The following is a 13,140-nucleotide window of genomic DNA, read 5'->3' on the forward strand; positions in this document are numbered from 1 at the left end:
GTAGACAGACAGACAGTGAGCAGACAGACTGACAGACAGACAGCTCCTACTTCTTTAAATGTCCAAAGTGTTTCTTATGTTGCCCACGTAGAGCAGCATGGCATTAGTCTCAGGTCTCGGACCCTTTTACTGATGCAGTGATTGGTTTGTACTCCTCATCAGCATGAACCAGAGCTTCCTCTATACGGCGCTGTCTCTGACTGCCTACAGCCCCCCAGGCCTGCTGAACTATGTCTTCTTCGTGCTCTGCCTGCTCCTGTATGTGTTGACCCTGTGTGCTAATGTTCTTCTGATTGCTCTGATCCTCAGTGACCCCCACCTCCACAAGCCCATGTACACCTTCCTGCTGCACCTGGCTCTCAATGGCATCGTCGGCGCGTGCGCTGTGTGTCCCAAGGTGATGCAGAGCCTGCTGTCCCGCGACCCCTTCATGTCCTACGGGGGCTGTCTGCTGCAGGTGCTCTTCGTCAATGTGTATGCATTGTGTGCCTACGCCATCCTGGCGGTGATGGCTTACGACCGCTACATCTCCATCTGCAAGCCGCTGCAGTACCACACCATTATCACCCCCGGCCGGGTCCGGGTGCTGCTGGCCGCCGCCTACCTGTTCCCCGTGGGGCTGACGGCGGTGCAGGTGTACCTCACGTCTCAGCTGCCCCTCTGCCGCTTCGCCGTCAACAAGATGTTCTGTGACAACCTGGTGGTGGTGAAGCTGGCGTGCTTCAGAAGAGAGCTGGACAACGTGTACGGCCTGTTCATCGTCTGCAGCCTGGTGCTGTTCCCCTTGGTCTGCGTGCTGCTCTCCTACATGCAGATCTTATCCGTCAGCTGGAGGGCCTCCAAGGCCTCGCAGCGGAAAGCCCTGAGCACCTGTGCTCCTCACCTCATCATCTTCATCAACTTCTCCACCATCATCTTCTACTCTGTGCTCTACAACCGGGGGGACAGCGTGTCGGTGCTGGGGAACTTCCTGAACTCCACCCTGTTCGCCCTGCTGCCCCCCCTCTTCCACCCCCTGGTGTATGGTCTCAGGACCAAGGAGATCCAGCGCTCCATCCAGAAGCTGCTCCTCGCCGCCCCGCCCCGCCCCGGCCCGGCGCTGCCTCACCTACGGGTCGTACCTGTCGACCGGAGTCCGCATCCGGCCTCACGGCGGCTGGGGAGCTGACCAATCAGCTGGACCCTGGTTCATACCTCAAGTCTTATAATGACGTCTGGTTCTGTTCCACAAGGGTCCTTTATTGGCTGTTGTACAGTAATCTGTTTATTAGATGGAAGTATTTTGTTTATTTCAATCGTGGCTGGTAGTGTGGGTTTTATTCAGATTGTGTTGTTCAGACCCCCCTGTTTCCTGTACACCTGAAACCCCTTCCTGTGCAGCACGTTTCTTGTTGTGTTGGCTGGAACCACTGTGTTGCTCCACTGGTCCAGAAGTGCTGCTGAAAGCACCTCATTAAACACGACAGTCTGAGCTCTGTGTTGTGGCGTCAGGCTGAGAGTGGTCACACAAACATGAGGGAGAAACGCCAGCTACAGGGGTGACATCTTCCTATGAAATCATCATCATGTTCTCTAAACACCAGGTGACCATGGTAACCCCTCCATAGAGAGGAGCTAGGAACAATAACACCGTAAATGACATTAGGACACATACACACACTACAGAGTACATGATAAGCCTATATGTAATGCTCATAAATTGTGGCCTATTCTTTTTTATTTCTAGAAACGAAAAATAAATACATAAAATTCACTATACATATATATTGACCAAAATATTATGATTAATTATTATGATTTCATAGCTAGTTGAGTGCTGCAAGCAGCGCTCAACATTTTTTTATTCTTAGGCTTTATTCTTTCTTTCTTTCTTTTTTTATTATTCTCTGCAACATTTGGTTTCCTACTCCTTCCACAGCTTTTCACCTAGAGACTCCATTCGACTTTTACATTGTTCATATTTCCTCTGATTCTTGTGCTACTACTTTCCTAAATAAAATATCTTAGAGCTTTTTAAATATCCAACTCTTAATACCTTACATTTTTATAATGGAATTCAATGAGAGGATGGCGAAGCCGTCAGCCAATTCTCGGACACTTCAATTATTTCCGACTTTGCAACTTGGTCAATTTCTAACCCTTAACCTTCGTTCAAACATTTACCAATCACACACTTAGATCTTTGTTTATAACTAAACAAATTTCAATATCATTTATACTTTTTTCAGAATCAACTATTTAATTTTAAAGCCGCTTCTTATATTTCAAGTTGGTCTCATTGACTTCCGGTGAGGTGGCTATCATTAAAAGTTAACCATTTTTGACATCTTGAAACCTAACATCAATATTTAACCATAAACACAATGTAGACGTTAAACTGTTAAGTTATTTCTTATTACACTGGAGCTAAAATGATTAATGGATTGGAATATGATTGTTAAGTGTCGTGCATTTGTGAGTTAGGACCCCCGTTTATATTGCTACAGGCTAGGTGCTTTTACATACTGTATCTGGTTTATTTTGTGTTGAAGCTAATACTTTTTTCAGAATAAACAGTTGGATTTTAAATACGCTTCATATATTTTCAGTTGGTCTCATTGACGTCTCTGACACTACAACTACTTCAGACTTTGTAACTTGGTAAATTTTAAACTCTTAACCTTCGTTCAGACATTTAACAAATCAACACACTTCGATCTTCATTTATATCGAAACAGATTTTTTTAAAAAGGGGTTTTTGGTGACCCTCATAAATATGGCGAGAAGCTAGGTTCTTGCTACATATCTGGGGTCTCATTTATAACCGTTGCGTACGCACAAAACGGGGATAAAAGTGGCCTTTCCACGCAAAGGTTGTGATCTATAAAAAACTAACTTGACGGGAGAATGTTTGCAGCCCTAAGCAAACTCTGACCCATGCGTACGCATGGTTTGGAGGAAAAGGAGAATTAGACGGCGACACAGACGGTGTGGTGGTGAACTGAAGTCAGACTGAAGAAATGTAGAGTGAGAAGGACGATTATGTTTTATCATCGCCCTTCATAAGTTTAATTTCAACCTGTATCATGCATTAAATCTATGTAATCAGAATAATTTAAGTCAACTGTGTTATTTCTCAGTTATAACTCCAGAAACATCTCCTTAGAATCTAAATGAAAATTAAAAATTAAAATTCTCTATTTTTATGTGACACTGTCGACACATAATCAAATGTCAATTAAATCCCAAGTGTGGAAAACCAAGCCACATACTCCTCATCACAATCGTTATATTATTGTCCGTTCCTCTTGTCCGGTGCTTTTCATGACAAATCAAGCATTAAAAAGGGGTTATGTTCAAGAACATTTTATGTGGGTGATTAAAAACTGATTATCCAAGGTGTTCTCGGCCAGTCTTATTACTGTAACCCTATAAATACAGCGGTGAGCCCCGTGCATAATGCTCAGAGGCGGACAGAGTACACATCTTCCTTACTGGAGTAAAAGTACAGATACCCCTTGCTAAAGTTTACTCAAGTACAAGTAAAAGTACTACAGTCAGATGTCTACTTAAGTAAAAGTACTGAAGTACTTGTTTTTAAAAGTACTTCAGTATCAAGAGTACAAGAGTATATTTTCTAAATATTGCATTACTACTGCCACAGTAATTACATTTATGTATAGAAACGTCCTACATGGAGTTATGAAAAATGTTAATACCTTTGAGAATGTAAAAGGAATTGAAAGTAAAACAAGTCATTTTCATCTTTTTACCATGTTGCTTAATTTAACATTTCTCACTTGCCCACAAGGCAATAACACAATAGTATACAGTATAACAGTATACTCAAGAACATAAAAACAATTGCTCAGCTTACAATACTTGCCTCTCACCATGGCACTGCTGGAGGACCATGCAAATGGCAGGATTCGGAGAGAGTGGGTCTTCAGGGACCATGACGATTTATTGGTACATAAAAATATGTATCTTTATGTCAGATCACTTCTATTTTAATTCTGGGACTGTGCGCTCCGTGCCACTGACAGAGTTCACTGCTGCAGCAACATGTTGCCACTCACTCTGCTTTTTGTTGTTAGTGATCCCAATCCCGTGACGAACAAAACTACTTTTCGGGCCTCCATCTCACCCACAAGTGTCTCCACTTCAACCTCCGTGAAATTTCGCTTTTTTGCTTTTCTCAGTCCTTCTGCCATTGTTTCCGACAAGACATAATACTTGCATCTTAGTCTGTTTTATATGCAGATCGCATTCATGAGGTCGTTTGCATTGACCATTTATGGTTAAAAAGGGGCGTGTACAGGGCGGAACGTGAAGCTGATTCAGCTGCGCACACTTGTAGGCACTCTGTGATTCATAAAGCAAAGATTGCTTAGAGGTGTGCGTACGCAGGGTTTTAAAAGTCTGAATATTTTTTGCCGCACGCAAAACTTGGCTTTTGGGCGTACGTACACTTTTAGTAACGATCCCACGCACAGTTTTATAAATGAGACCCCTGGTGTATATCCGGTAGAAGCTAAATGCTATCAACAATGCTTTAAAATTATCTTTTTCACGTAATGCAATCTACAAAAACGATATGCCATATGACAGCTGAGGCTCCACCGAGTAAAACGGTATAGGACTCATCATTTTGTGAATTTACCTAGATTGAATAGATGAGAAGGAATACATTTTCCACTTATGGAAGGAAGGAAATCAGGTTTTCAGTACTTTTCCAAGTTACTACCACACGCACACACACGCACACACACGCACACACACACCAACCCGGTATCACGCAATTGCGTGCTCCTGCGCACGAACGTTAATCTATTGAAGCGTGTTCCCGAGCACGATAGTCCGACTTTTTGCGTGTTACACAAGACGAAATGTAAACCAATGCATTCTGAATGGGAGTGTTCCAAGACAATTAACGTGCTCCACAAAACGGTACGAGAGAGAGAGAAAGAGAGAGCGGGAGGGACAGAGAGAGAGAGAGAGAGCGAGAGAGAGAGAGAGCGAGAGAGAGGCTTCAGAAAGGGTGTGCGCAGATAGTACAGTGCACCCTAGTTATGTTTATGCCAAAACCTATATATATAATTAGGCTGTGGAAATTGCAATAAGTTAAGAACACAACTTCGCACGTTGAGCACACAGCCGTGTGACTCGTTTATTTTGTAAAAAAGAAAACCGGAAAACAAAGCGTGCTGAAGGTAAACAAATCCAGCATGGTCTGTGACGTCATGAGACGCACGTAATCCTTAGGGACCGCGATCCCTGAACCACCAAGAACGTAAATGACATGCAGTAAACAACAACACAATTGAAAGAACAACACATAACGAAATACTGTAGGTGAATTATGTTACGGTCACTACAAGGGGGGGGGGGGGGGACACGTTTGTTGAAGGGGGGGGGGGGGGGGGGGGGGGGGACACGTTTGTTGAGGGGGGGGAGACACGTTTGTAGGGGGGGGGCACGCTCGACAACGAGAGTTGGTTTTTATTGAACGCTCGACAACGAGAGTTGGTTTTTATTCAGGGACGCAGGAAGTGGGGTGCTCCGGGTGCTGCAGCACCCCCCTAGTGGACAACAGACGCAACTACAACACTTGAACTCAGGCAATGCCGCGTTTTTTTATTTTTTTTCTCCGTCATTCGATTACATACAGCACCCAGTGCCGCCGCTCTTATAACGTGCGCATCACGCTGCGCGTTATAGGAGCGTTTATTATTCCCCGTCCCCCGTCCCCCCCCGTCCCCCGTCAACAATCGTTTGCACCCCCCCCCCCCCCCCCCCCGAACGAGACTTCAACACGGAACAGCTGCACGAAACGATGGTCACGTCACTCTCGGTGACGGTGTCGACAATAATGAACACACGAACAATGTTAATAGAACAACACACAACCACATTACATCCCGAACCCATTAACCCCACTTAATCCTAACAACAAAACAAGTTAACAAAAGCCCCATTTGTCAACTGAGAACCCCAATTCCCAGAATCCCCCGCGGCTCCGGAACACGGCGTAGCTTATATTAATCTTTATTATCTGAATGGGAAATGCAATATTTTAGGACAGATACACCATTAAACGCGTTTCTAATGACATTTCTAGCGAGAAATGTACATTTTCCTTACATAATCTTCAGTCAGTGAATGTGTATGATCTTTATTAATCTTTATTATCTGAATGGGAAATGCAATATTTTAGGACAGATACACCATTAAACGCGTTTCTAATGACTTTTCTAGCGAGAAATGTACATTTTCCTTACATAATCTTCAGTCAGTGAATGTGTATGATCTTTATTAATCTTTATTATCTGAATGGGAAATGCAATATTTTAGGACCGATTCACCGTTAAACGTGTTTCTAATAACATTTCTAGCGAGAAATATACTTTTTACTTGCATAATCTTCAGTCAGTGATTGTGTCTGATCTTTAGTTTTATAGTTATTAGGATTTGATCGGCTCGCTCGCATGTTTCAACGACGTCAGGTTGCTTTCGCTAAACTAGCAGCTCACGTGCTTCCTGCGTTTGTGTTATTAAACTGTTACTTTATGTAACTTTTAATGATATCATCTTGTTAGAAACACGTATATCTGAGAGCCAACCCAGTCGCCAAAAGCATACGTTGACAGTGTACTTTCCGTGAACACTGGATTACGTCGCATTTCAACATAAAATAGCGTGTTATACACACACACACGCACGCACACGCACAGACACACACACAAGCACACACACGCACGCACAGACACACAGAAACAGACACACACACGCACACACACACACGGTGCATTTCGCTGCTAAAACAACAACAAAAAAATATTCCCTCAAATATTATTACTTTCAAAACGTTGGGCAAAATGGCCAATAATATCATTTTTTATTTGGGATGCTTCTAGGACATTTTGGGTGGATTTTGAACGGTATGTGGGGGGCACGTTTTTTGCAGGACCTGGCAACCCGGCGCTGTTGCCCGAGATCTGGATCCACCCCGGCGTGGTGCCGTCTCCTTTTGACCTTTTGACCCCAGACTTCTGGGGGAATAGCTGAATCAATTCATTAGTCAATCAGAAGCATGTAAATATCGTCCCGGTGGCGTAAGAGGACGAACAAGGTGTCCTCCAACATCTACGCTTCCAGGAGATTGCAACGGTGCCACACATGAGCATATTCGAACATGTTTAATGGTAGTAATTAGCTGTCGAAATTGGAGGCCTTAATCAATACTGAGCAGCTATTGATTTGCTTCCCGATAAAGATTTGTCACAAATGTTATTTAGCATCTACACGTTGAGCTGAGTCCAATGACACCAAGAACGACACTCTAGCTTATGGTAACATGTGTTTTACATGGTACACCTAGGTCTAGGACATGATCTCGGTGTAGCAAGAGGCCGAGCTTGATCTCATTGGACTCAGCTTAACGTGTAGATGCTAATTAACATGTAATTTGTCAAAAATCTCCATCGGGAAGCAAATCTATAGCTGGTCATTATTGATAAAGGCCTCCAAAATCGACAGCTAATTACTACCCCGAAACATATTCATGTGTGGCACTGTTGCAATCGTCTCGAAACGTAGATGTCAAAGGACACCTTGTTTGCTCTGTTGCACCACCGGGAAGATATTTTCATACTTCTAATGGATTGATTCATATTTTAAGGTTCTCGGAGTGAGACTTTAAGTGGCTGCAGCAGAAGTGTTGAGACGAAAGATTATATCAAGAGATTTATAGAATATTCCCATTCACATTATGATTCTTCGTCGTAACATCCGACCAAACATCCTTTACATTCACAGAGCGAAGATTATGGAAGTCCAGGCTCAGCAAGTGCTCCATCTCGTTGCACCTGTACCCAGCGGCTCGCTTGCAAGATTTTGGCCTGAAGTTCTTCCCAGACCAACACCCTAGCCATCCAACATGCATATCTGAGAATCAGGCCTCTCTTTAATAATGACAAAAAGTTATGAGAGAAACACACATTAACTTTTTGTTATCTCATAAGCGGCGTGGTGCCGGCTCCTTTTGACCTTTTGACCCCCGACTTCAAAAACGTGGCCACAGGCCAGCTGTGTCTACACACCTTTAGCCACAAATGTACACCTCCATCCCACAAAAAATGGGGACTAGAAACTAACCTCTGTCTTATGTACATTTACTGTACTGTTGGAGGTCACGCCCCTTTGCCAACCTTTTCGAGATAGCTAGGGATGCTAAAATGTTTACACACATTTCCCGGGGCCCCGTGTACGACATATCCGAGATTTGGAGTTCTAGCCCTTAGAGAAAAAAAGTTTTCCCAAATGGAGTGTCATTTGGACAAAGCCCCTCAGAAGCCTGCAAGACCTAATGGTTCAGAATGTGGTGGAAAAACAGTTTTTGAGATAGGAAGGTCCTACCGCCCTGAAATTTTAATACCTTATTCTAGGGCCTAACTGGGACCTCCGCACCGAAACTTGGCCCGGTCGGACCCCGAGGGCAGGAAGGGGGGGCCTGCCCTCGGGGTCTGACCGGGCCAAGTCTCGGGCAGGAAGGGCCCCCCCTTCCTGCCCTCGGGGTCCGACCGGACCAAGTTTCGGTGCGGAGGTCCCAGTTAGGCCCTAGAATAAGGTATTCAAATTTCAGGGCGGTAGGACCTTCCTATCTCAAAAACTGTTTTTCCACCACATTCTGAACCATTAGGCCTTGCAGGCTACACTTCTGAGGGGCTTTGTCCAAATGACACTCCATTTGGGAAAACTTTTTTTCTCTAAGGGCTAGAACTCTAAATCTCGGATATGTCGTACACGGGGCCCCGGGAAATGTGTGTAAACATTTTAGCATCCCTAGCAATCTCGAAAAGGTCGGCAAAGGGGCGTGACCTCCAACAGTACAGTAAATGTACATAAGACAGAGGTTAGTTTCTAGTCCCCATTTTTTGTGGGATGGAGGTGTACATTTGTGGCTAAAGGTGTGTAGACACAGCTGGCCTGTGGCCACGTTTTTGAAGTCGGGGGTCAAAAGGTCAAAAGGAGCCGGCACCACGCCGCTTATGAGATAACAAAAAGTTAATGTGTGTTTCTCCCATAAATTTTTGTCATTATTAAAGAGAGGCCTGATTCTCAGATATGCATGTTGGATGGCTAGGGTGTAGGTCTGGGAAGAACTTCAGGCCAAAATCTTGCAAGCGAGCCGCTGGGTGCAGGTGCAACGAGATGGAGCACTTGCTGAGCCTGGACTTTCATAATCTTCGCTCTGTGAATGTAAAGGATGTTTGGTCGGATGTTACGACGAAGAATCATAATGTGAATGGGAATATTCTATAAATCTCTTGATATCATCTTTCGTCAATCCATTAGAAGTATGAAAATATCTTCCCGGTAGTGCAAAAGAGCAAACAAGGTGTCCTTTGACATCTACGTTTCGAGACGATTGCAACAGTGCCACACATGATCATATTTGAATATGTTTCGGGGTAGTAATTAGCTGTCGATTTTGGAGGCCTTTATCAATAATGACCAGCTATAGATTTGCTTCCCGATGGAGATTTTTGACAAATTGCATGTTAATTAGCATCTACACGTTAAGCTGAGTCCAATGAGATCAAGCTCGGCCTCTTGCTACACCGAGATCATGTCCTAGACCTAGGTGTACCATGTAAAATACATGTTACCATTAGCTAGAGTGTCGTTCTTGGTGTCATTGGACTCAGCTCAACGTGTAGATGCTAAATAACATGTCATTTGTGACAAATCTTTATCGGGAAGCAAATCAATAGCTGCTCAGTATTGATTAAGGCCTCCAATTTCGACAGCTAATTACTACCATTAAACATGTTCGAATATGCTCATGTGTGGCACCGTTGCAATCTCCTGGAAGCGTAGATGTTGAAGGACACCTTGTTCGTCCTCTTACGCCACCGGGACGATATTTACATGCTTCTGATTGACTAATGAATTGATTCAGCTATTCCCCCAGAAGTCTGGGGTCAAAAGGTCAAAAGGAGACGGCACCACGCCGGGGTGGATCCAGATCTCGGGCAACAGCGCAGGGTTGCCAGGTCCTGCAAAAAAACGTGCCCCCCACATACCGTTCAAAATCCACCCAAAATGTCCTAGAAGCATCCCAAATAAAAAATGATATTATTGGCCATTCTGGCCAACGTTTTGAAAGTAATAATCTTTGAGGGAATATTTTTTTGTTGTTGTTTTAGCAGCAAAATGCACCGTGTGCGTGTGTGCGTGTGCGTGTGTGTGTGTGCGTGTGTGTGTGTGTGTGTGTGTGTGTGTGTGTGTGTGTGTGTGTGTGTGTGTCTGTGTGTGTGTCTGTGTGTGTGTCTGTGTCTGTGTCTGTGTGTCTGTGCGTGCGTGTGTGTGCTTGTGTGTGCTTGTGTGTGTGTGTCTGTGCGTGTGCGTGCGTGTGTGTGTGTATAACACGCTATTTTATGTTGAAATGCGACGTAATCCAGTGTTCACGAAAAGTACACTGTCAACGTATGCTTTTGGCGACTGGGTTGGCTCTCAGATATACGTGTTTCTAACAAGATGATATCATTAAAAGTTACATAAAGTAACAGTTTAATAACACAAACGCAGGAAGCACGTGAGCTGCTAGTTTAGCGAAAGCAACCTGACGTCGTTGAAACATGCGAGCGAGCCGATCAAATCCTAATAACTATAAAACTAAAGATCAGACACAATCACTGACTGAAGTTTATGCAAGTAAAAAGTATATTTCTCGCTAGAAATGTTATTAGAAACACGTTTAACGGTGAATCGGTCCTTAAATATTGCATTTCCCATTCAGATAATAAAGATTAATAAAGATCATACACATTCACTGACTGAAGATTATGTAAGGAAAATGTACATTTCTCGCTAGAAAAGTCATTAGAAACGCGTTTAATGGTGTATCTGTCCTAAAATATTGCATTTCCCATTCAGATAATAAAGATTAATAAAGATCATACACATTCACTGACTGAAGATTATGTAAGGAAAATGTACATTTCTCGCTAGAAATGTCATTAGAAACGCGTTTAATGGTGTATCTGTCCTAAAATATTGCATTTCCCATTCAGATAATAAAGATTAATATAAGCTACGCCGTGTTCCGGAGCCGCGGGGGATTCTGGGAATTGGGGTTCTCAGTTGACAAATGGGGCTTTTGTTAACTTGTTTTGTTGTTAGGATTAAGTGGGGTTAATGGGTTCGGGATGTTATGTGGTTGTGTGTTGTTCTATTAACATTGTTCGTGTGTTCATTATTGTCGACACCGTCACCGAGAGTGACGTGACCATCGTTTCGTGCAGCTGTTCCGTGTTGAAGTCTTGTCAATAAAAAACAACTCTCGTTGTCGAGCGTTCAATAAAAACCAACTCTCGTTGTCGAGCGTGCCCCCCCCCCTACAAACGTGTCCCCCCCCCCCCTCAACAAACGTGTCCTTCCCCCCCCCCCCCCCCCCTTCAACTAATTGTCTTGGAACACTCCCATTCAGAATGCATTGGTTTACATTTCGTTTTGTGTAACACGCAAAAAGTCGGACTATCGTGCTCGGGAACACGCTTCAATAGATTAACGTTCGTGCGCAGGAGCACGCAATTGCGTGATACCGGGTTGCACACACACACACACACACACACACAAACACACACACACACACACGCACACGCACACGCACACGCACACACACACACACACACACACACACACACACACACACACACACACACACACACACACACACAGACACACTGCTCAGCTATGTTATAGTTCATCTCAAATGTATTCAAACTTTATCACTTTAGGTATTTGTTTAATTCTTCACTTTATTTGTTTCCATCCATTTTATATTGTGTTTATCATGTGCATGTTTACACTGTTGCGTCAATTTCCACTTTTGAACTCTGTTAGAATCTTTTCACTTTATTCAAGCCATTCAACATTACTTTGCCTCTCAAACTATGTGGCCTATAAAACATATTTTCAACCTCACCTTGCACTACAGCACTCACCGCATTTTCTGCAGGAAATGCATTTTCTAGTTCTATTCTCTGTTTATAAGTATTCCAAATATAGCAATTTCTGCATCAACAAATTCACTTAAAACAGCTCATGTAAAATCATAACCTCAATATGTAATAAATTATTTGAATCTACAATGCACCAGGATGAGACCAGGATGGCTACTTTATGAATGGTTTATATTACCATATTTAAGATATTTTATTATTTTTGTTTACTGTATAAACAACAATACTGCAAAGGATTGTACAAAAATGTAAAGCAACACCAACACACCATTATGTATTTTATTATTTTATACATTTTTAACATTACAACAAATGTATGATATATTACAAGGTACAACATTATCAAGTGTTACTACAATAATAGGGTAGGATCACATGATCTGTTCAACTGAGGATGTTGGGGATTTTACCAGAGGTGGCTAGCATCACAAAGAGCTGATTTAGGCAAGAAAATCATTTTGGCAAAAAGGTGATTTAGGCCATTACTTTAAGAGGGTGACGATATAGATTAAAGGAGCTATATGTTACAAATGCCCTGTACTAAATCTTAAAATGACCATGATATTTCAGAGATTAAGGAAACTTTTAAATAGAATTGTTAGCCCTCGGACCACCATGCTACAGCCAACCTGTTCTCTTCTGAAATATAAGGCTCTGAAAGTTTGTCTTTGTTTTGGCCTGTGGGTTATTATCTAGTTATTAACGAGGCCCAGAGCAGCGGATCACAACGCCTACTTACTTTATGACAAGTTATGAATGATGGTTTAAGCTAGGTAGTAAAGAGAATATAAAGCTAAGTATCTTATACATTAAGAAGCCAGGTTCGTAGCTTAGATGTTAAGGAGCTAGGTAGCTAAGTTGTTTAGAAGGTATAAGGAGCTAGGTAGATAGGTAGCTTAGACAGTAATGGGCTAGATAGCTAGATGGCTTAGGAATTAAGGATAGGCTACAGGTAGCTAGTTAGGCTAGATGTTTAGGTGCAAGGTCCCTGGGTAGCTAAGACTTTATGTATTTATGGCGTGCTTGGAATCTAAGACTGTGAAAGAAACCTTAAGATCAATTTCCTAGAAAGCAGAATAGACTTGATTACGTTTCAGTCCAGAAGTTATTACAGAGTTATAACTATAAATTC

At 42.9% G+C, this 13,140-nt stretch overlaps 1 protein-coding gene across 1 annotated transcript; it reads left to right on the plus strand.

Moving 5' to 3' along the window:
* On the plus strand, positions 1-1,168 carry LOC132474766 (olfactory receptor 2AT4-like). Its single transcript, XM_060075631.1, has one exon. It carries the CDS (start codon positions 164-166, stop codon positions 1,166-1,168), a length of 1,005 nt encoding a protein of 334 aa, XP_059931614.1. The 5' UTR covers positions 1-163.
* Positions 1,169-13,140: the final 11,972 nt, after the last annotated feature.

Source organism: Gadus macrocephalus, chromosome 16 (assembly GCF_031168955.1).
Source record: "Gadus macrocephalus chromosome 16, ASM3116895v1".
Taxonomy (NCBI): Eukaryota; Metazoa; Chordata; class Actinopteri; order Gadiformes; family Gadidae; genus Gadus; species Gadus macrocephalus.

Coding starts and splice junctions, on each gene's coding strand:
- LOC132474766 (XM_060075631.1), top strand. CDS start 164: ATGAACCAGAGCTTCCTCTATACGGCGCTGTCTCTGACTGCCTACAGC.